Here is a 25,048-nt window from a genome sequence, read left to right as displayed (position 1 = left end):
TATTTTATGCTTCGTCCACTTCATTGGATTAATAACATCATTGTATCCAAATAAAGAAAATGGTCACTTTAATGTTTCCTGTAAATATCCTATTTATAACTTGAATTTAACTGATTCAATTGTATTCTGTGTTAATCTGTTTCTCTGTGGATGTCTGCAGAATCTCTCGTCTGTTCTCAGATGCCAAGAAGATCCTGCTGTACAGTCAGAATGACCGGAATCTGGACGGCTTTAAAGGCCTCATCCAGGCCCTGAAGACACTACAGGCCAACACCAAAGGTAAGAGGCACCTCTATATAAACCATTGTTCAATGTACAAACTACTACATTCACAAGAAACACCAGGGGCCTATTCATTTGAGTGGAACGTTCATAAACTCACAGCCTAGAATAGACAGTATTTTAACTGAAACTGAATCAAGAGTCATTCCAGGTCTACGTAGTGCATCTCTGTCTGCCCTGAACTTTCCGCCCCTTTGAGCAGGCCCCGAAGAGTTACTCTACCACCACGTCTGGGCAGAAAATAGGTTTTACACTAATTACCTTACGCTGTGCTGACTCGCAGCGGGACTCCCATCCCCTTTTTTCCTGCTCCAACCTGCCTTCTGGGTTCGCCTCCTGTGCCTGTGAATGGCTGTGGATGGATAGAGTTATAATTTTAAAGCTGAACTTGTAAAACATTTTTTAAAGATTGTACCACCTTAATTTCACACACTGATTCCTTCTGTAATGACATTCCGTTTTGAGCATTTAGACAATGCTGTGTTTAGAGTGGCAGTGGTGGGGCCTCCAGAGTGGTGCAGCAGTCTAAGGCACTGCATCGCAGTGCTTGAGGCGTCACTACAGACCCGTGTTCGAACCCAGGCTGTGTCACAGCTGGCCGTGACCAGGAGACCCATGAGGTGGCGCACAATTGGCCCAGTGTCATCGGGGTTATGGGAGGGTTTGGCTGGCAGGGATTTCCTTGTCCCATCGTGCTCTAGCGAATCCTTGTGGCGGGCCGGGCGCCTGCAAGCTGACGTCGGTCGCCAGCTGGACGGTGTTTCCTCTGACACATTGGTGCGGCTGGCTTCCGGATTAAGCGAGCAGTGTGTCAAGAAGCAGGGTTGTGTTTCGGAGTACCCATGGCTCTTGACTTTCGCCTCTCGAGAGTCCGTAGGGGAGTTGCAGTGATGGGACAAGACTGTAACTACCAATTGAGGAGAAAAAGGGGTAAAAAAAAATTAAGAGTGGTGGTGAGATGGTTTGAGGCAGTAGATGGATGAAAGCTGGCAGAGTCTCTGATAGGTTATGTCAGGCCATTGGGCACATGGCTTGAAGGTATTCTCATATGCCATTCAAGATAGGACAGATTTGACGTGCTTCCTTACTTACTGTGTGCTGGGTTAATAGTGTGTTTCTCATTAGACAAAATAGGACCGTGCTACCTTAGTCAGGTGACCTTATATTACATTAGCTTGGGTAATGGACTTTATAAAATGAAAAGCCTTTCATGGGAGTAGTATAACAACAAACAGACTAGACTTCAATCTCAAGGCAAATACAGTACTACTGTAATGAATGAGATATTTGCCATATCTGTGTATCCACTTTGGCTGATGGAAGAAAACATTTCTGTGGAAATATAGTTAGGTATACGCTCAGTCCTGATTAATTAGGTATACGCTGAGTCCTGGATAATTAGGTATACGCTGAGTCCTGGATAATTAGGTATACGCTGAGTCCTGGATAATTAGGTATACGCTGAGTCCTGGATAATTAGGTATACGCTGAGTCCTGGATAATTAGGTATACGCTGAGTCCTGGATAATTAGGTATACGCTGACTCCTGGATAATTAGGTATACGCTGAGTCCTGGAGTGTAGGTGCCTCAAACTCCTAAAACACTCAAATGAGCACAGCAGATGTTAAAGACGTACTCCAGCAATTTATGAACCTCCTACTATTGAAAAACAATATCCCACGTATAAATACAGTAATGTACACACTCTTAAGGGTAAATTATAAATTATGTTTTGAGGAAAATAGTGTTCTTTACACACAAGTACAAACTACAAGGAGTATGCCATTCAAGAAGTTGGTCTGATGGTGGCCTCTGATGTCATCGGCCTCCCCCATTGCTTGAGGAACAATCAGGAGCTATAGAGGGGTGAGGAGGAGGAGCTCCATGGACCCTTCATGTCCGGAAGCAATTTAGCCATTCATTGTAGCCATTGGCGTTCTGTAGAGTTCACAATTAACACGTGACATTCCTGGATTTCTCATTATATTAATCAAGTCTGATTTAATGAACAAATGCGATAGTCCGTTTAAAAAAGGTTAACGGTACAAGACTGTGTACATACAGTATCTGGCTGTGTTGGCAAAATCACTACATATCCCATCAAGCCAAGCGAGGAGAGGCTGCCCGTTGTCACAGTTCCAAGACCAGTCAGAAACGTCCAGCCAATGACGCCGGTGGAGCTCAAATATGAACTTGGATCTGCGTTATGTAGCAATGATATCCTTCGCCACAGTTGTCTTACGACACGACAGATAGCTCGAACCAGTCATGACTATTCAACAAAACAATACATACTTTTCAAGTTTCTTTCCAGCGATGTTCTTTGTTACATTATTGTATAGCTTGCAAAGGAGTTTTGAAGTTGAAGGTGCAGTTTTTATGAAGTTTGGCAATGAGGACAAACACATATTCCAGCTAGTTTAGCCAGGGAAAACCGTGGAAAACAAGTTCGGGACAGGATATATACTGAACAAAAATATAAACGCAACATGCAACAATTTCAACGTTTTTACTGAGTTACAGTTCACATAAGGAAATAGGTCAATTTAAATAAATTCGTTAGGCCCTAATCTATGGATTTCACATGACCAGGCTGGGGAGCCAGGCCCAGCCAATCAGAATGATTTTTTCCCACAAATAGGCTTTATTACAGACAGAAATACTCCTCAGCACCCCCCTCAGATGATCCCGCAGGGGAAGAAGCCGGATGTGGAGGTCCTGGGCTGGCGTGGTCACACGTGGTCTGCAGTTGTGAGGCCAGTTGGACGTACTGCCAAATTATCTGAAACGACGTTGGAGGCAGCTTATGGTAGAGAAATGAATATGACATTCTCTGGCAACAGCTCTGGTGAACATTCCTGCAGTCAGCATGCCAATTGCACACTCCCTGAAAACTTGAGACATCTGTGGCATTGTGTTGTGTGACAAAACTGCACATTTTAAGTGGCCATTTATTGTCCCCAAGCACAAGGTGCACCTGTGTAATGAACATGCTGTTTAATCAGCTGCTTGATATGCCACACCTGTCAGGTGGATGGATGTAAACAAATTTGTGCACAAAATTTGAGAGAAATAAGTTTTTTGTGCGTATTGAACATTTTGGGGATTTATTTATTTCAGCTCATGAAATATGGGACCAACACTTTACATGTTGCATTTATATTTTTGTTCAGTGTAGTTGGGCGCACATGCACACAAGGCTAATTCAGGAGAGAGATTGTAGTTTTTATACCCTGATATCAGGAGCTGGCGGTGAAAAGTTTGATTAAACAATTCAGAGACTGAAATGAATACATCAGATGACAAATATTTAAGGAGAGCGAATCGATATATAGTCCTGAAATCAGCTCTAACTGTCAATAGTAAGCCAAAGCTTAAAACGATGTTTGAGTGAACCTGAATCAAGAAAATGACTGGTGTATATAGCCTCGCTACTGTTATTTTACTGCTGCTCTTTAATTATTTGTTATTTTTCTTCTTTTTTAATTTTTACTAATCAATTTTTTATTTGAAGTCTCTTCCAGTCATGGTAGACTCCTCCTCCTCACCACTCTATAGAGACCAAAAGAGGATATGCCCACCCCGCTAGTTGTGCCATGTCATGAGGACACCTGGACCACCTATTGAGAGTTTACATTTTAGTCATTTAGCAGACGCTCTTATCCAGAGCAATTAGGGTTAAGTGCCTTGCTCAAGGGCACATCGACAGATTTTTCACCTAGTAGGCTCAGGGATTAGAACCAGCAACCTTTCGGTTACTGGCACAACGTTCTTAACCACTAAGCTACCTGCCGCCCTGATCAAATCAAATTGTATTTGTTTAGCAGATGTTATAGCGGGTGTAGCGAAATGCTTGTGCTTCTAGCTCCGACAGTGCAGTAATATCTAACAATTTCACAACATATACCTAATACACACAAAAGTAGTGAGTAGTGCAAGATATGTAAACATTATTAAAGTGACTGTAAACATTATTAAAGTGACTAGTGTTCCATTTCTTAAAGTGGCCAGTGATTTCAATAGGCAGCAGCAGCCTCTAATGTGCTAGTGATGGCTATTTAACAGTCTGATGGACTTGAGGTAGAAGCTGTTTTTCATTCTCTCGGTCCCAGCTTTGATGCACCTGGCAGTGGCTCGGGTGGTTGATGTCCTTGATGATCTTTTTGGCCTTCCTGTGACATCGGGTGCTGTATGTGTCTTGGAGGGCGGGTAGTTTGCCCCGATAATGCGTTCGTCAGACCGCACCACCCTCTGGAGAGCCCTGCGGTTGCGGGCGGTGCAGTTGCCGTACCAGGTGGTGATACAGCCCGACAGGATGCTCTCAATTTTGCATCTGTAAAAGTTTGTGAGGGTTTTAGGTGCCAAGACAAATTTCTTCAGCCTCCTGAGGTTGAAGAGGCTCTGTTGCGCCTTCTTCACCACACTGTCTGCGTGGATGGACCATTTCAGTTTGTCGGTGATGTGTACGCCAAGGAACTTGAAGCTTTCCACCTTCTCCACTGCGGTCCCATCGATGTGGATAGGGGGGGCACCCTCTGACGTTTTCTGAAGTCCACGATCATCTCCTTTGTTTTGTTGACGTTGAGTGAGAGGTTATTTTCCTGGCACCACACTCCCAGAGCCCTCACCTCCTCCCTGTAGGTGGTCTCGTCATTGTTGGTAATCAAGCCTACACTGTTGTGTCGTCTGCAAACTTGATGATTGAGTTGGAGGCTAGCTTGGCAACGCAGTCATGGGTGAACAGGGAGTACAGGAGGGGGCTGAGCACGCATCCTTGTGGGGCCCCTGTGTTGAGGATCAGCGAAGTGGAGATGTTGTTTCCTACCTTCACAACCTGGGGGCGGCCCGTCAGGAAGTCCAGGACCCAGTTGCACGGGCGGGGTTAAGACCCAGGGCCTAGAGCTTGATGATGAGCTTGGAGGGTACTATGGTGTTGAATGCTGAGCTATAGTCTGAATGCTGAGCTATATGCCTTTTGTTAAGTAAATCAGGAGATAAATGAGCTGAAAAGTAGATCAGTGATATCTGATTTGAGCCTTTGCGAGTGGCAATAAAGGTGAACGGTTGTGCTAGGTCTTTCTCTTATGACATAGCTTTCATGCTGGTGGCCACCTGGTTTAACACACTTCCACTCATTTACTTGATTTTGCTAATCGGTTTCTGGTTCAGTCTCTATCCTATTTACCAGTCTAAGCATGATATTGATAAACCTTTATTGTAGGTGAAGCCAATAGAGTTTGATAGGGCTGGGGGATATTTTAGGGGATATTTTAATCGTGACTCATAGTGGCTTTGTTTATTACTATGCTATGTGGAAGTATGACCAGTGATGATGTAAAATCCCTTCAGTATTGGTTGTTGATTCCGTTCATTTTGGCTCCTGAGTTCAAAGTGCACTGACTATATGCCAATTAAGCACTTTTGCACAGCCACTGGTCAAGATACTCCTGATGATCCACGTTGATGATATCCGTTAATCAGTCCTTTCTGAAAACCTGTCACGATTTGCCTTATATAAGCAAAGCATGGGTGAGGCTAGAACGGGGGATTCTTAGAATCTAGTTGATAGTTTGTACAGTAAACATTTTCAGCTTCTTTGTGAGACTGAGGTAAAGACTGTGGACTTGAAGCTGAATAAGCAAATTCAACAATAACTTTGTCAGCAAGGGTTTGCTTGACCAAAGTGGACTCTTTGAAAGGTTCTGCAGGTATTGTGTGTTTCCTTCACGCTGAGTTCAAGCTCTTTTTATGCTTTTCATGTTTTTTTCTTTTTTCTTTTATCTGAATATATGTTATTTTTGGCAGTGACGTCTTACTTTTTGGACTCATTGTGGACCCATGTCTTAGTTGATTGAATTTGTCACCGTAAAATGTATTTATAGTGGAGCCATCTATCTAAAATAGTAGATAGTTATGTCTCAATTGCTCAAATAAATGCTTTTGTGGGTTTGCATAATCTTGCATTGACTTTTGCAATTGCTTTGGATCCAGTATATTTCAGGAAGGGTAATCTTTTTGGTGTTCCCAGAGCACACATTTTATAGCTTGATTCTAACTTGATATGTGCAAATATCTACAATTATTAATCTCACAATTAACAAAAGGAGCATGTACTAGACCTGTAGCTCAATTGGTAGAGCATGGCGCTTGTAACGCCAGGGTAGTGGGTTCGATCCCCGGGACCACCCATACGTAAAAATGTATGCACACATGACTGTAAGTCGCTTTGGATAAAAGCGTCTGCTAAAATGGCATATAACCTAGGGCCACCAATGTTTTGTCAGGCCGTCATGTAAAAACCAAGCCCATGGCTACAATGGCTTACCTCCAGAGACAAAACAGGAATTCACAAAAGCCTGTGAATTTCCCAATACACTGAAGGATTTGCTGAAAGGTGTCATGGGGGGGGTGGATTCTTAATGTACTGTAACCAGTGGACGAATATTGATTAAATTGCCTGTCGCTAAATTCTAAAGCATGTTCATGGTTTGTTGGGTAAAATTTGTTGCTAATTTGTAACTCCTTTTGACAATCATTTCTAATGACTTACAGGGGTTCATAGTTCTAGACAGTAAAACAAAATGGAGTCTGTCAGCTTTTGAAAAGGCTCCAGATTTTCAGCGACCCAATTTGACCCCCACCCCCTCACCTCGTCTGTCTTCAAACGGCTGTCTAGTTAAAGTTCGAGGAATCTGCCACCTCCTGTCCTTTTGTCCCCCCGACCCCCCACTGCCATCAGGACAAGTGACTGGACTCACTTCCAGCTTTTGTTCTTTGAAAGGGCCCAGGAGTTGAGGGAAGGAGCCAATGAGAGAGCGAGGGGGGGGGGGCAGTTAGCAGACAATTTGCAGACAGTTTGTGTATGATCCAGTGGGGTTTTTTCAGTGTGAATGTGCTAGCGGGTCATTACTGTGGGGCAATTCCATGGTAACGGAATTATGCTGAGACTCTAAAATGTATATCAAACAAAATTTATTGATTTAAAAGTTTCACAAACCATACAACTCTATGCACGAGGACTACTTTGAACAATTTACACAGAAAATTATGCGTTGTATGGTTTGCTAAACTTTGAAATCAATGGTTTTTGTTTGGCATACAGTACATAGCTCAGTTGGTAGAGCATGGCGCTTGCAACGCCAGGGTTGAGGGTTCGATTCCCACGGGGGGGGGCCAGTATGAAAATGTATGCACTCACTAACTCTAAGTCGCTCTGGATAAGAGCGTCTGCTAAATGACTAAAATGTAAATTGTAAAGTAAAAAATTGGAGACTCAGCGTAATTCCGTCACTGTGGAATTACCCTGTGGTTGAAGGTGTGAAGTGTGTCACCTCCTCATAATAATAATATGCCATTTAGCAGACGCTTTTATCCAAAGCAACTTACAGTCATGCGTGCATAAATTTTTTGTGTATGGGTGGTCCCGGGGATCACCGATACACACAGGTCTATGTCAACAGTTTATTATTTTAGATCACACAATGAATGATGGAAATGGGGTATTCTGGCAATGGGCTACAGTTTGCAAGGTGTTTGGTGTGTATGTTGTTGAGGAATTGTTAAAGGTACCTCAAATCAAATGTTATTGGTCACATACACATATTTAGCAGATGTTATTGCGGGTGTAGCGAAATGTAGTCTCCCGAGTGGCGCAGTGGTCTAAGGCACTGCATCGCAGTGCTAGCTGTGCCACTAGAGATCCTGGTTCAAATCCAGGCTCTGTCGTAGCAGGCTGCGACCGGGAGACCCATGGGGCGGTGCACAATTGGTCCAGGGTATGGGGAGGGAATGGCCGGCAGGGATGTAGCTCAGTTGGTAGAGCATGGCGTTTATGCAATGCCAGAGTTGTGGGTTTGATTCCCACGGGGGGCCAGTATAAGAAAAAACAATATATGCACTCACTAACTGTAAGTCGCTCTGGATAAGAGCGTCTGCTAAATGACTAAAATGTAAATGCTTGATGCTCTACATGTCACGGTTCAGACAGACGACCAGAGGACCACAATTGCGTCACACCAGAAAGTTTATTAAACTTAAGGGGAAAAGGGAAGTAGGGAGTGAATGAAGGCTCCAGGGGTAACAGGGATCCCGTCCAATGCGCTGGGTCTGTGCCCCCCCCAGTGGCAGCGATGCGTCCTATGAAGCCGGTGGTGGGTGGTCCAGAAGTCCTGGGGGGGGGGAGACACAGACACAACAGGGCGGAATGAAACCAGGCAGCAGTACAGTTCAAGGGAAATCCAAAATACGTAGTAGCAAGGCAGAAGGCTGGTCAGAGTTACCGGGATTGAAGAGTAGTCAGGAGTCGTAATGGCAGAAGCAGGTCTGGATCTCCTGAGGCAGAAGAGTATCCAAAAACAGGCAGGTCCGGGGTCACAAAACCAGGGTGAGCCAGAAGCGCGAGCAAACAGGTTCCGGGTGTGAGCTTTGCAGACGATCTGACACCGGAGAGCTGAAAGACAGGGCCTTAAATACTGGGAGAGGTAGTGGGTAATGCAGCGCAGCTGGCAGAGTAATTAGAGCAGAGCAGAGCAGGGACAGGTGGAGCTAGTTAGGCTGAGTAGAGAGAGTGGTGAGCAGAGTGGAAGAAAATTAAGGTGGTAACCCGGTGGAGTGAGAGGCCCATGACAGAACCCCCCCCCCAAGGGACGGCCCCAGAAGTCCCAAGAGCAACACCACGCCGGGCGGGAGGAGGGGAGCCGGAGGAGGGCTAGAACTCCTCCGAACGGTCCGAGTGAACGTCCTCATCCTCGGAGGAAGCCGGAGGGCCGTGGTCGGGAGATGGGACAGGTCCCGAGACAGGATCAGGCACAGGACAGGAAGCCGAGCGGGCCGGACGGTTAGGGACCCCTCTGGGGCGGCCCCTACGGATTGCAGGTTGATCAGGATGCCGTTGGTGGAAAGCGGTGATGAGAGTCCTATCCACAATCCGACTAGCTGGCACCCAGGTCCTCTCCTCAGGTCCATAGCCCTCCCAGTCAATGAGGTACTGGAGACCCCTACCCCTCCGTCTGGACCGAAGCAGGCGGCGGACGGTGTAAACCAGACCACCATCGACGAGCCGTGGAGGAGGAGGACCAGGCGCAGCAGGGACCAGCGGACTCTCATGGATGGGCTTAATCTTAGACACATGGAAAGTGGGGTGCACCCTCAGGGAATTAGGCAGTTGGAGCCGGACAGCAGTTGGGCTAATCACTCTTATGATAGGGAATGGGCCAATGAACCGAGGTGCCAGCTTCTGCGACTCCACCCTGAGTGGCAGGTTCTTCGATGACAACCACACCCTTTGACCAACATGGTAGGTGGGAGCAGGAATTCTCCGACGGTTGGCCCCGGTAGTGTAGCTGGCAACGGATCTGAGGAGTGTGGCTCGGGCTTGTGACCAGGTGCGGCGACATCGACGGGCAAAAGCAAGTGCAGATGGGCAAGTAACCTCCTCTTCCTGGCTGGCAAATAGAGGAGGCTGGTATCCATAAACACATTGGAAAGGGGACATACCGATGGCAGAGCAGGTCAGAGAATTGTGTGCGTACTCCACCCATGTCAATTGCTGCGACCAGGAGTGGGGGTTGCGTGAAGTCATGCATCGCAGTGCCTTCTCGAGCTCCTGATTAGCCCGCTCTGACTGCCCATTGGATTGGGGATGGAATCCGGAAGTCAGACTGACTGTGGCTCCCAGCAGGTGACAGAACTCCTTCCAAAAAGCGGAGGAGAATTGTGGACCACGGTCAGAAACTACATCCTTTGGCAGTCCGTGGATCCGGAAGACGTGTTCCAGGACCACCTGGGCGGTCTCCTTGGCGGTTGGGAGCTTGGGGAGGGGAATGAAGTGTGCCATCTTGCTGAAACGGTCAACGATGGTGAGAATGACGGTCATGCCACTTGAAGGGGGCAGCCCCGTGACAAAGTCAAGGGCGATGTGAGACCAGGGACGTCTGGGCACAGGCAGGGGCTGCAGCAATCCGGCTGGGGGCTGGCAGGACGACTTGTGTTGGTTGCAGATGGGGCAGGCTTGGACGAATTCCCGTACATCCTTCCTCAGAGAGGGCCACCAGAACCTCTGGGCGAGCAGGTTGTAAGTGCGGGTGGAGCCAGGGTGACAAGCTAGGCGGGAGTCATGTCCCCACTGAACGACCTGGGACCTCAGGTCTTCGGGGACAAAAAGGCGGTCAGCTGGGCAAGTGCTGGGACCTGGCTGGTTACGGAGAGCCTCCAGCACCTGTTCCTCAACAGCCCAGGTCAGAGCTGCAACGATGCAGGGACTTGGCAGAATCGACACAGGGTCCTTGGAGGGGGTGTCATCCTTCTGGAATTGACGGGAGAGGGCGTCTGGCTTGGTGTTGCGTGATCCAGGCCGGTATGACAGAGTGAAATTAAACCTGGTGAAGAACAGGGCCCAGCGGGACTGCCTGGAGTTCAACCGTTTGGCCGTGCGGATGTACTCCAAGTTCTTATGATCGGTCCAAACGAGAAATGGAATGGTGGACCCCTCCAGCCAGTGACGCCACTCCTCCAAGGCAAGCTTCACAGCCAGCAGCTCACGGTTCCCTATGTCGTAATTGCACTCAGAGGGGGACAACCGACGTGAGAAAAAGGCACAGGGATGGAGCTTCCTATCCTCCGCAGCCCACTGAGAAATCACAGCACCAACTCCCACATCCGAGGCGTCCACCTCCACAATGAATTGCCGGTCCACATCAGGCATCTGGAGGATGGGAGCGGAGGTGAACCTCACCTTGAGGGTACTGAAGGCTTTGTCGGCTGCTGGGGTCCAGGTGAAGGGTTGCTTGGTGCTGGTTAGAGCAGTGAGAGGGGCAGCAACGGTACTGTAGTTCCGGATAAACTTCCTATAGAAGTTAGCAAACCCCAGAAACTGTTGCAGCTTCTTTCTGTTCTCCGGAACTGGCCATGAAGTGACTGCTGATACTTTGGCAGGATCCATTTGGATACTTCCCTCTGCCACTATGTACCCCAGGAAGGCCACTGTCTTGACGTGAAACTCACATTTCTCTGCCTTGGCGTAGAGGGAATTCTCCAGAAGACGATGAAGGACTTGCTGGACATGGCGGGTGTGTTCAGACAGGTTTCTGGAGTAGATTAAGATGTCATCCAGGTAAACGAAGACAAACTTGTTTAACATGTCCCGCAGTACATCATTCACTAGAGCCTGGAACACAGCAGGAGCATTGGTGAGGCCAAAAGGCATAACCAGATACTCGTAGTGGCCTGTTGGTGTATTGAATGCGGTTTTCCATTCATCTCCCTCCCGGATCCGCACTAGGTGGTAAGCGTTTCTGAGATCCAACTTGGTAAAAACAGTGGCTCCCTGGAGCAACTCAAAAGCAGAGGTGAGCAGAGGCAGAGGGTAACGGTTTTTCACTGTGATGTCGTTGAGTCCCCTGTAGTCGATGCAGGGGCGAAGAGATCCGTCCTTCTTCCCCACAAAGAAGAAGCCAGCACCAGCAGGAGATGAAGATGAACGGATTAATCCTGCGGACAGAGAGCCATTGATGTAGTCCTCCATGGACTTTCTTTCAGGAGCAGACAACGAATAAAGACGACCCTTTGGAGGAGCTGTTCCAGGGAGGAGGTCGATGGCACAGTCGTACGGTCGGTGAGGGGGCAGAGATGTGGCTCTTGCTTTGTTAAACACCTCTCTGAGACCATGGTAGCATTCTGGGACATTGGAGAGGTCAGGAGCGGAGTTAGTAGGTACTGGCCGAGGGGGTAGTGCGGCAGCAAGCAGGCAGGTTCGGTGGCAGTCCTCTCCCCACTCCCTGATCACCCCGGTCACCCAGTCGAGCTGAGGGTTGTGCCGGCGGAGCCATGGGTAACCCAGGATGAGGGGTTGGCCTGGAGAGGGGAGCAGGTGAAACTGGATAGTTTCTTGATGGTTTCCGGACAGACCCATCGAGACCGGGGCCGTGACATGAGTGACCGATCCGAGTAAGTGTCCGTCCAGTGCCCGGGCAGGAATAGGAGGTGTCAAACGGAGGTTCTCCAGTCCCAGTTGGCGTGCCAGCTTGATGTCCATTATGTTGGCTTCGGCGCCAGAATCCACCAGAGCAGCCAGGGTGTGAGTTGAGTCAGAGAGGCGGAGGTGAACTTGCAGCAGGGGTTTGCGGTCGGAGGACTGGATGGTCATTGAACTCAACCGGACTCCCCCTATGCCCGGTGAGCTTCGGCCCTTTAAAGGGCAGGTTACCACACGATGTCCATCACCTCCACAATAGAGGCAGAGGTTTGAGGTGAAGCGGCGCTGGCGCTCTGCAGGAGTGAGGGAGGCTCGCCCAATCTCCATAGGCTCAGACTGATCAAGCTGACCTGGGTGAGTGGCAGTAGATGACAGGAGCCCAGTCGGATCTCTCCGAATGCCGGTAGTAGGTGGACCTTGGCGCCCCCTCTCACGACGACGGGTCTGTATCCTTCTGTCGATCCTGACAGTCAGTGCGATGGCTTCATCAAGAGTGGAAGGCAGTTCATGGGAGACCAACTCGTCCTTGATATAGTCAGCCAAACTATGGAAGAACGCGTCCACCAACGATGGTGTGTTCCAAGAACTTCGTCTAGCCAGGGTTCGGAAGTCGATGGAATGGTCTGCGACTGTACGTCTGCCTTGTCGAATACTGAACAGTTCACGAGACGCCTCTGCAGTGGGTGAATCCAGGTCAAACACCTTCAGCATCTCCTCAGCAAACAGGTCGAAGGTTGCACATGCGGGGGTTTGACGTTCGAACTCTGCTGTTCCCCAGAGTCGAGCTCGGCCCGTCAGGTGAGTGATGGCATACCCAACTTTAGCCCCCTCCGTGGCGAAGGTCCTTGGCTGCAAGGAGAACTGAAGTCGGCAGCTAGTCAGGAATGGCCGGACCTGGGTTGAATCGCCGTTGAACCGCTCGGGGTTTCCAATCTTGGGTTCCGGAGCAGCGGCTGCAATGACCGGGGCAGGTAACTCGGGGGCTGGGCTAGTGGGCAGACTGGCTGGGGTAAGGTTGGTGAGGAGTTGAATGATCATGGCGAGTTGTTGTTGCTGCTGCTGGAACTGCTGCTCATGCTCATCGGTTTCCATGTCGGGGAAAGTGTGCGCTGAGTCCATAATGGTCAGATCGTACTGTCACGGTTCAGACAGACGACCAGAGGACCACAATTGCGTCACACCAGAAAGTTTATTAAACTTAAGGGGAAAAGGGAAGTAGGGAGTGAATGAAGGCTCCAGGGGTAACAGGGATCCCGTCCAATGCGCTGGGTCTGTGCCCCCCCCAGTGGCAGCGATGCGTCCTATGAAGCCGGTGGTGGGTGGTCCAGAAGTCCTGGGGGGGGGGAGACACAGACACAACAGGGCGGAATGAAACCAGGCAGCAGTACAGTTCAAGGGAAATCCAAAATACGTAGTAGCAAGGCAGAAGGCTGGTCAGAGTTACCGGGATTGAAGAGTAGTCAGGAGTCGTAATGGCAGAAGCAGGTCTGGATCTCCTGAGGCAGAAGAGTATCCAAAAACAGGCAGGTCCGGGGTCACAAAACCAGGGTGAGCCAGAAGCGCGAGCAAACAGGTTCCGGGTGTGAGCTTTGCAGACGATCTGACACCGGAGAGCTGAAAGACAGGGCCTTAAATACTGGGAGAGGTAGTGGGTAATGCAGCGCAGCTGGCAGAGTAATTAGAGCAGAGCAGAGCAGGGACAGGTGGAGCTAGTTAGGCTGAGTAGAGAGAGTGGTGAGCAGAGTGGAAGAAAATTAAGGTGGTAACCCGGTGGAGTGAGAGGCCCATGACACTACATTTCCTCATTGAAATGATCTACAGCAATCAGAGGATGGTACCAGGCAGCGTGTGTGTGGCTATTTACATCTCATGGCCCCTACTGTAGTTCAGTGTTGGCCGTTTTTCCTTGGACATGTACAGAATTGTCCTGGCCTAGTTGTTGTCAATATTTGCATAGAGACACTTCTCTCTAGCCTCTGAAAAGCTATTCATACCTTTAACTAACTTTATGGGAAAGGGGGAAATATTCACCTACTTTTGTTTGTGTTTCCTTGTGTTCCATTACTGATTCAGACCCAACCTTTTCTGGAATATTTTCATCCAACAAAACATATTTTGGTTGACTGAGGAAGTTAGCTGCCGGTGCCCTTCAGAATCCACAGTTCTGCTAACCCCCCTTGAACAGCCTCACGTTTCCAAAAATTGAACTTTAAAAGACAAAAACAAAAGAGTATCCAAATAATCCTAAACTCCTGTGGCCAAGCGTTTTGTAGAGTTGGTCACCTGAGTAACTAGCGAGCAAGCACATGCTCCATGACAATGTTTTAATGAGGTTGAAAGCTAATACAGTACTCACGATTATGGAAAATAGTATGATTTGGCAGAAGGAACATCTGACATTTGCTGAATAAGTCTACTAAAATAGACAATTCCATCCACGCACACACACACACACATTCGGAAAGTATTCAGACCCCTTGACTTTTTCCACATTTTGTTACGTTACAGCCTTATTCTAAAATGGATTACTTTTTTTTTTTTATCTCATCAATCTACACACGATACCCCATAATGACAAAGCGAAAACAGGTTTTTAGAAATGGTTGCAAATTCAATAAAAATAAAAAACAGAAAAACCTTCTTTACATAAGTATTCAGACCCTTTGCTCTCAGGTGCATCCTGTTTTCATTGATCATCCTTGAGATGTTTCTACAACTTGATTGGAGTCCACCTGTGGTAAATTCAATTGATTGGACATGATTTGGAAAGGCACACACCTGTCTATATAAGGTCCCACAGTTAACAGTGCATGTCAGAGCAAAAACCAAGCCATGAGGCCGAAGGAATTGTCCGTAGTTTGGAACCACCAAGACTCATCCTAGAGCTGGCCACCCGGTGATCAAGAACCCGATGGTCACTCTGACAGAGCTCCAGATTTCCTCTGTGAAGATGGGATAACCTTCTAGAAGGACAACCATCTCTGCAGCACTCCACCAATCAGGCCTTTATGGTAGAGTGGCCAGACGGAAGCCACTCCTCAGTAAAAGGCACATGACAGCCCGCTTGGAGTTTGCCAAAAGGCACCTAAAGGACTCAGACCATGAGAAACAAGATTCTCTGGTCTGATGAAACCAAGATTGAACTCTTTGGCCTGAATGCCAAGTGTCACTGGAGGAAAGCTGGCACCATCCCTACAGTGAAGCAGGTGATGACAGCATCATGCTGTGGGGATATTTTGTTAGCGGCAAGGACTGGGAGACTAGTCAGGATCGAGGGAAAGATGAACGGAGCAAAGTACAGTGAGATCCTTGAGGAAAACCTGCTCCAGAGCGCTCAGGACCTCCGACTAGGGGGCGAAGGTTCACCTTCCAACAGGACAACGACCCTAAGCACACAGCCAAGACAACGCAGGAGTGGCTTCGGGACAAGTCTCTGAATGTCCTTTAGTGGCCCAGCCAGAGCCGGGACTTGAACCCGATCGAACATCTCTGGAGAGACCTGAAAATAGCTGGGCAGTGACGCTCCCCATCCAACCTGACAGAGCTTGAGAGGATCTGCAGAGAAGAATGGGAGAAACTCCCCAAATACAGGTGTGCCAAGCTTGTAGTGTCATACCCAAGAAGACTTGAGGCTGTAATCGCAGCCAAAGGTGCTTCAACAAAATACTGAGTAAAGGGTCTGAATACTTATGTAAATGTAATATTTCAGTTTTGTATTTTTTATACATTTGCAAAAATTTCTACTAACCTGTTTTTGCTTTATCATTTTGGGTGTTGTGTGTAGATTGATGAGGAAAACAAATAATTTAATCAATTTTAGAATAAGGCTGTAATGTAACAAAATGTGGAAAAAGTCAAGGGTTCTGAATACTTTCCAAATGCACTGTATCTAGTAATGTCAGGGTATAGGAGAGAGCTGGTTTGAACAAGTTGTTGTGTTTATTTCCCACAGGATTCAAGCTGAAGGATTTCCTCCACAACAATGAGACCCTGTCCACATTCCTTCTGCGAAACGCCTCCTTCTCGGAACACGCTGTGCACCAGATCATTGAGGCCGATGTGAACTTGGAAAAGGTAAGAGGAAAAATACCACCTTCCCAAAATTCTATGACATTCACATTTTAGTAGATGCACTTATTCAGAGCAACTTACAGGAGCAATTAGGGTTAAGTACCTTTCTCAACAGATTTTTCACCTCTTCGGCTCTGGGATTCGAACCAGCATCCTTTATGTTACTGGCCTAACACTCTTAACCACTAGGCTACCCGCCACCCCTTGAGGAATATTATGAGGCATTTTACTATGATCAGTTCACTCCATCCTGGACACCTTCAAAGGCAGTGTAGTAGTTGTTCAACATTCCCATGGCCCATTGTTTCCCTCCTCCGAGCAGATTAGGTCCCAGGTTGTCCATTTGTTGCAGGTAGCAGCAGATACTGAGCAGGTCAGTAGTGTTTCTTGGTTACATTTGATGGACCTGTGAGTTAATTAAGTCTGTGGCTCTTTATGTCAGTGACATAAACTTCTAGAGAGAGAGAGCAGAGACAGGGGGACATTTATAAAGGTGACAGTCTGTTGTTTGAATGAAAGTCATGTAATGAAGCAGGGACACCCCTCTGTACTGTAACCTGGAGAATGTTCACTACTAGACATCCTCCTCAACTCTGTCTTTGCTCTCGCCTCAAAAACATGAAGATATATTTGTTTTCTTTCACAGTTTTAAAAGCTGCCATCTGGTGTTTCCTATATTCATTTTCTCCCCATTTGAGATATTTTAAAGGCTCAAGATCAGCTGTTATGGTTTCCCGCTGTAGGCCTATGTGGAAATACTCTCAACCAGGGTTTCTCCTTTAGCATAATGGATTACTACAATTTGATACTGATACTGCCCTCACATTTCATACAATCCAGCTGTAACATACAGCAATGATAATATAGATACGTAAGTAATTCAGATCAGCTCATTTCTCTGCTCCGTGGGATCCACCCGCGAGATAACATGCAAGTGCAAAGTCACATGGCCTCATCCATGTGTCTTAGCTCAGTATTTCTCAACTCTGTTCTTTCAGTACTCCCAAGATGACATGTTTCACCGAAATACTGTCTTCTGCCTGTCCTTGGTCATTGCTACATTACACACTGACCCTTCTCCATCTCCAGGTGCTGGTCAAAGGCTTCGGTGTCCGTCTGAGGGACTTGTGCAGCAGCAACAGCAACGGCATCAGTGTGGAGGACTTTGTGACCATCACAGACAGCGAGGTGTCCAGTCTGGTCCAGAAGGTCCTTTGCAGGTCCCCAGGCTCCTGGCTGAACCAGGCAGAAAGCCACTTCTTCCACAACCTGGACTTCCTCAAACCCATACGGGTAAGCACAAATGGGCACTAGGCACATTATTGTTTTTCTCCATTAAAGACCAAAGCCAGGTGACTTAATCACTGACATGCACAGTGCCGAGAAACAAAGCGTAGGGGGAAAAGCAGAAGATCAGAAAGAAAGGGATAAGCGTAGGTGGAGGCATGTTGTTGCTTATCCATGTCGACCTACCTCTAGTTGTAGCCTGTAGATATGTTTCAAAACTAACTGCCATCAAAGTGAGGATTTGGACCCTCAATCTTAAAATGTTAGTTATTTATGAGTATCACTTCTCTCTGAATCATAGTTTATAAAGGTCACTTCCAATTCCACACCTTAGCACCAGTGCCAGGGAATTCTATCATTAATAGACCATTCATTGATTCCCAAAGGGCAGATAATGCATGATCCCTGGCATCTTTTGTAACGTTTATAGCTTTCAAACAAGGTTCCTAGAAACCAGACAGAGAAGTTAGTGTGATTCCTATCTATTAAAGTGCTGCTGATTGTATCACCTTGTCAGTAAGATACAGTATGACTGCCCACAATGATAAACATTAAAGAGTCATGGGCAACGTGTTCTTCTCTGACCCCTGTCCCCATTTTGACATGCCACAGGGGTCAGTTTCCTTATTCTTATGATAGTTTAATACAAGAAACAGTGTGTTTGTGTCCCTCTTATGGTTCCTGTTTTTGTAGCCTTTAGGGAACAAGACATGGTAAACAAGACCTTAGGACATGCAGGGTGCTATTACATCGGAACAGTTCATTGGGTTTCGTAATCAGTTAAATATTGGGCATAAAAAAACAAAAAAGTATGTTTTTATTGTCACACACTGGATAGGTGCAGTGAAATGTGTTGTTTTACAGGGTCAGCCATAGTAGTACGGCGCCCCTGGAGAAAATTAGGGTTAAGTGCCTTGCTCAAGGGCACATTGACAGATTTATGACATTCTCGGCTTGGGTATTCAAACCAGCAACCAGTAATTGACCGTTAATTAACATAAACACGTTTGGCATCTCCTGGCTTCCACGCATAGCCTACAAGCCACTGATCTGGATAAGAGCGTCTGGATAAGAGCGTCTGCTAAATGACTAAAATGTAAAAAAAATATGCAGACCTTTGGAACATCTACATTTAAAAAAGTCAAATAAATTTAATGTAGCCTACATCATCACAATAAATCCTTATTTATTTTAGACAGGTCTAAAGAAACATGATATGAAGAAAATGTAGCCTATTTCAAAAGAACAGAGTAGCATATTCTGAGTTGTCCTAATGTTAGGCCCTGATCTGGCTATGCCATATGGCTGTGGGCTACACTAGTTAATTTAGCAGACAGGATTTTCTTAGAATTCCGTGCCATTATTTTATATAATTTTATAGTATGAAGTATACAATCGAACAAAGCTGAATAAAATAGAAAGGATATTTTCCCCAAACGATTTCCGAGGGAGTGCCCACGTGGCTATTCTGTGTTGAGCAGTTAACAAAGAAACATGTCCTCCTATATGCTTAATTTAGAGTTATTTATGCAACTTTAGTTGTGATACAAACGTTAGGCTATACGTTTTGATTTTTAATACATTCTAAGGCTGAGAGTTATTTATGCAACTTTAGTTGTGATACAAACGACGTTAGGCTATAGGTTTTGATTTTTAATACATTCTAAGGCTGCGTGATGCGACTCTAATGATGATTTAAATTTTTTTGCATGAAAGGCATGTGCTCTGCTCTGTTTCTTGTGCAGGATGCACACACTTCATCAGTCTCTCATTCACAATTTGACAAGCACTTGATAATATTCTCACCCATCAGACTATTCTTAATTTCATCTGGTCTTTACATATAGCATATGAGTGGAATTATTTTGTATTTAGAATGGCCCACAAACAGCAAATGGAGGTTACATGCGGTTAAGTTTTTAATATGCAAGCATAGGCAGCTAAGCTTTTCGTAAAGTAAATTGAATTAAATTGCCAACATTATATAGCCTAATTAGCCTACTCCTGTCTATACAGAAATAAATAAAATAATTCTAAATAGGGTACTAAAGCATGATTTGGCCACAGAGGATAATTCATTGTGGATTGTTTTAAATCGTATTGCCTACAGTCGGAAGGAAAGATAGCGCTCACAATTTGGGCAGATTAATGTTGAGTTGCTGCGACTGTCTGTGAAAAGTAGAGGCCAAGCCAGGCATATCGCAATATTTCAAAATACAATCACAGGAAAACATAGTTTGGAAAGCAAATGGTTATTGCAGTAAAGAGAAGACAATGAAAAGACTAATCTGTATTTTAGTTATCAAAATTCTTAACTTAAATGAATGAACAACAGTATAGCCTATCTTATTGGCACCAGTGGAGAGCATCGGCAATATCCTCACTGTGCATATTCACTATTTAGGCCTACAGTATCTGCAAATGTGAGGATGCATGGAATGCTTTATTATAAAGGTGCATTTTTATGGTGAAAATTAGCTTCCCCGAACTTGAAACTCACGCGCCGCCTATGTATACCAGGTTGTAAAGCGGATTAATGTGCTTAATGTTGTGCAGATATGGGATATACATTTGAAAAGAAATTATAAATATAGTTTAGTTATTTATTGTCCTATCATGATGGAACGGTCCCCAACCCTATACTCTAGACACCCACCTGAGCGACCCATACAGTAAGGAGAAAGCCTTATCTGGTTTATGGTCCCACTGTAAGTAGCCTATACGCAGCCAAAACAGAAAGATAAATGCGGTCAGAGATCCACTAAAGCAGCACTGCCCCCTCAAGATTCTGAGCCTGTCTGGCAGGGTTGGTCCTACAAAGCCAAAGCCCCCTGATGGGTGAGCATAATATACAAGGAATTTCTCAAAGCTGCTAATGAGAACCTTGACGACCTTGTACCTAGCTGGTGAGGATTCCGGTGGGGTGCCCCCACCCAGGTAGTGGCAGTGCTGGCAACACTAGCTGCAGTAACCCATGGGGGGGGGGGGGGGGGTCACACTTGGATAATCAGAGAGGGGGCAAATTACTGTGGCCCTGGTGGCACGGAATGATCAAAGGTCTGACTGCACAGAGATGCTTGGGAAAACAGGGGACCCGCGTGTGTGTGTTTCAGGGGAAGTGGGTGTACCTGATCTCCAACAGCTAGGACTTGACATTGGTTAATCAAATTTCCCAATTTCAGCAAATGTTTTCTAAATTTTGCATGCTTTCTCAAACAGCTGCAACTGTATATGCATTCGCACATCAAGTCCGTTCTTGAGTTGGGTTCGGTGATGGAACAGCTGTTGAACATCTGAGCTTGTGGTTGTTTGAGGGGGAAAGTGGTCGAGTGTGCATATGTGGGAACTCCTTCAAGACTATTGGAAAAGCATTCCAGGTGAAGCTGGTTGAGAGAATGCCAAGCGTGTGCAAAGCTGTCATAAAGGCAAAGGGGGGCTATTTGAAAAATCTCAAATATAAAATATATTTTGATTTGTTTAACACTTTTTTTGGTTACTACATGATTCCATATGTGTTATTTGATAGTTTTGATGTCTTCACTATTATTCTACAATGTGTAAAATAGTAAAAATAAAGAAAAACCCTTGAATGAGTAGGTGTGTCCAGACTTTTGACTGGTACTGTATATAAAAATATATATGGGGGATTGGAAATGATGCAGACAATTACATTGATGGAAGCTACAATCTATCTGCAATATTAAAGCTGATCTACCACCCCCCACCCCCCCCCCCCCCCCCCAAATATTTTTTTTTTTAAAGTAACGTGCTTAATTTTAAGAATTGAGTAATAAATACAGTGAGGGAAAAAAGTATTTGATCCCCTGCTGATTTGGTACGTTTGCCCACTGACAAAGACATGATCAGTCTATAATTTTAATGGTAGGTTTATTTGAACAGTGAGAGACAGAATAACAACAACAAAATCCAGAAAAATGCATGTCAAAAATGTTATACATGTATTTGCATTTTAATGAGGGAAATAAGTATTTGACCCCTCTGCAAAACATGACTTAGTACTTGGTGGCAAAACCCTTGTTGGCAATCACAGAGGACAGACGTTTCTTGTAGTTGGCCACCAGGTTTGAGCACATCTCAGGAGGGATTTTGTCCCACTCCTCTTTGCAGATCTTCTCCAAGGCATTAAGGTTTCGAGGCTGACGTTTGGCAACTCGAACCTTCAGCTCCCTCCACAGATTTTCTATGGGATTAAGGTCTGGAGACTGGCTAGGCCACTCCAGGACCTTAATGTGCTTCTTCTTGAGCCACTCCTTTGTTGCCTTGGCCGTGTGTTTTGGGTCATTGTCATGCTGGAATACCCACTCACGACCCATTTTCAATGCCCTGGCTGAGGGAAGGAGGTTCTCACCCAAGATTTGACGGTACATGGCCCCGTCCATCATCCCTTTGATGCGGTGAAGTTGTCCTGTCCCCTTAGCAGAAAAACACCCCCAAAGCATAATGTTTCCACCTCCATGTTTGACAGTGGGGATGGTGTTCTTGGGGTCATAGGCAGCATTCATCCTCCTCCAAACACGGCGAGTTGAGTTGATGGCAAAGAGCTCGATTTTGGTCTCATCTGACCACAACACTTTCACCCAGTTCTCCTCTGAATCATTCAGATGTTCATTGGCAAACTTCAGACGGGCCTGTGTATGTGCTTTCTTGAGCAGGGGGACCTTGCGGGCGCTGCAGGATTTCAGTCCTTCATGGCGTAGTGTGTTACCAATTGTTTTCTTGGTGACTATGGTCCCAGCTGCCTTGAGATCATTGACAAGATCCTCCCGTGTAGTTCTGGGCTGATTCCTCACCGTTCTCATGATCATTTCAACTCCACGAGGTGAGATCTTGCATGGAGCCCCAGGCCGAGGGGCTTTTTTGTGTTTCTTCCATTTGTGAATAATCGCACCAACTGTTGTCACCTTCTCACCAAGCTGCTTGGCGATGGTCTTGTAGCCCATTCCAGCCTTGTGTAGGTCTACAATCTTGTCCCTGACATCCTTGGAGAGCTCTTTGGTCTTGGCCATGGTGGAGAGTTTGGAATCTGATTGATTGATTGCTTCTGTGGACAGGTGTCTTTTATACAGGTAACAAGCTGAGATTAGGAGCACTCCCTTTAAGAGTGTGCTCCTAATCTCAGCTCGTTACCTGTATAAAAAAGTCACCTGGGAGCCGGAAATCTTTCTGATTGAGAGGGGGTCAAATACTTATTTCCCTCATTAAAATGCAAATCAATTTATAACATTTTTAACATGCGTTTTTCTGGATTTTTTTGTTGTTATTCTGTCTCTCACTGTTCAAATAAACCTACCATTAAAATTATAGACTGATCATGTCTTTGTCAGTGGGCAAATGTACAAAATCAGCAGGGGATCAAATACTTTTTTCCCTCACTGTATAGCAGCACGAGAAAGCTGGGATCCTCTTTTAAATAGTGGCCAGTCAAACACTGTTTTCACATGCGATTGCACAATGTCTTGGGTTATAAGAACACATGTTTTACTAGGCTCTGTGCTCTCTAAATGTGTTCCAGGGGTCCAGGCCTATAGCCTACAGTGAGGGAAAAAAGTATTTGATCCCCTGCTGATTTTGTACGTTTGCCCACTGACAAAGAAATTATCAGTCTATAATTTTAATGGTAGGTTTATTTGAACAGTGAGAGTCAGAATAACAACAAAAAAATCCAGAAAAACGCATGTCAAAAATGTTATAAATTGATTTGCATTTTAATGAGGGAAATAAGTATTTGACCCCTCTGCAAAACATGACTTAGTACTTGGTGGCAAAACCCTTGTTGGCAATCACAGAGGTCAGACGTTTCTTGGAGTTGGCCACCAGGTTTGCACACATCTCAGGAGGGATTTTGGCCCACTCCTCTTTGCAGATCTTCTCCAAGTCATTAAGGTTTCGAGGCTGACGTTTGGCAACTCAAACCTTCAGCTCCCTCCACAGATATTCTATGGGATTAAGGTCTGGAGACTGGCTAGGCCACTCCAGGACCTTAATGTGCTTCTTCTTGAGCCACTCCTTTGTTGCCTTGGCCGTGTGTTTTGGGTCATTGTCATGCTGGAATACCCACTCACGACCCATTTTCAATGCCCTGGCTGAGGGAAGGAGGTTCTCAACCAAGATAAGACAGTACATGGCCCCGTCCATCGTCCCTTTGATGCGGTGAAGTTGTCCTGTCCCCTTAGCAGAAAAACAACCCCAAAGCATAATGTTTCCACCTCCATGTTTGAAGGTGGGGATAGTGTTCTTGGGGTCATAGGCAGCATTCCTCCTCCTCCAAACATGGCGAGTTGAGTTGATGCCAAAGAGCTCGATTTTGGTCTCATCTGACCACAACACTTTCACCCAGTTCTCCTCTGAATCATTCAGATGTTCATTGGCAAACTTCAGACGGGCATGTATATGTGCTTTCTTGAGCAGGGGGACCTTGCGGGCGCTGCAGGATTTCAGTCCTTCACGGCGTAGTGTGTTACCAATTGTTTTCTTGGTGACTATGGTCCCAGCTGCCTTGAGATCATTGACAAGATCCTCCCGTGTAGTTCTGGGCTGATTCGTCACCGTTCTCATGATCATTGCAACTCCACGAGGTGAGATCTTGCATGGAGCCCCAGGCCGAGGGAGATTGACAGTTCTTTTGTGTTTCTTCCATTTGCAAATAATCGCACCAACTGTTGTCACCTTCTCACCAAGCTGTTTGGCGATGGTCTTGTAGCCCATTCCAGCCTTGTGTAGGTCTACAATCTTGTCCCTGACATCCTTGGAGAGCTCTTTGGTCTTGGCCATGGTGGAAAGTTTGGAATCAGATTGATTGATTGCTTCTGTGGACAGGTGTCTTTTCTACAGGTAACAAGCTGAGATTAGGAGCATTCCCTTTAAGAGTGTGCTCCTAATCTCAGGTCATTACCTGTATAAATGACACCTGGGAGCCAGAAATCTTTCTGATTGAGAGGGGGTCAAATACTTATTTCCCTCATTAAAATGCAAATCAATGTATAACATTTTTGACATGCGTTATTCTGTCTCTCACTGTTCAAATAAACCTACCATTAAAATTATAGATTGATCATTTCTTTGTCAGTGGGCAAACGTACAAAATCAGCAGGGGATCAAATACTTTTTTCCCTCACTGTACCTTTGGAGTTATTTGGCTACTTCAGTAGTGATACAAACCTTATCTAAACATATAGGTCTATGGGCTAGACTACATGATGTGTGCGACTATGATTTGAAATAGTCGCAAAAAAAGTAATGTGGTGTTTCTTGCCTTACTTCACATGCTGGGCATCATTCACAAGTGATAATATTGTCACCCATCACACTATTCTTAATTTAATTATTTATTTCATATACTAAATAATAGATGTGTGAAATTAGTTTTGATTAGAATGAACCATTATCATGCATGTCGGAAAAGGGGCAGGGGAAAA

General features: G+C 45.9%; 1 protein-coding gene across 2 annotated transcripts in view; it reads left to right on the top strand.

Annotated features, from left to right (window-relative positions):
- LOC311107895 (phospholipid-transporting ATPase ABCA1-like) overlaps window positions 1-25,048 on the top strand; it is a 57,672-nt gene that overhangs the window by 7,763 nt on the left and 24,861 nt on the right. For both annotated transcript variants that reach the window (XM_084150487.1, XM_084150486.1), the window contains 3 exons: window positions 161-279; window positions 16,207-16,328; window positions 17,415-17,618. In XM_084150487.1, the coding sequence (XP_084006613.1) occupies window positions 161-279; window positions 16,207-16,328; window positions 17,415-17,618 (445 nt within the window). The remainder of the gene's footprint in view (window positions 1-160; window positions 280-16,206; window positions 16,329-17,414; window positions 17,619-25,048) is intronic.

The sequence above is a fragment of the Coregonus lavaretus genome (genome assembly GCF_964263955.1).
Source record: "Coregonus lavaretus genome assembly, chromosome: 32".
NCBI lineage: Eukaryota > Metazoa > Chordata > Actinopteri > Salmoniformes > Salmonidae > Coregonus > Coregonus lavaretus.
This window is presented reverse-complemented; position numbering and strand designations above follow the sequence as displayed.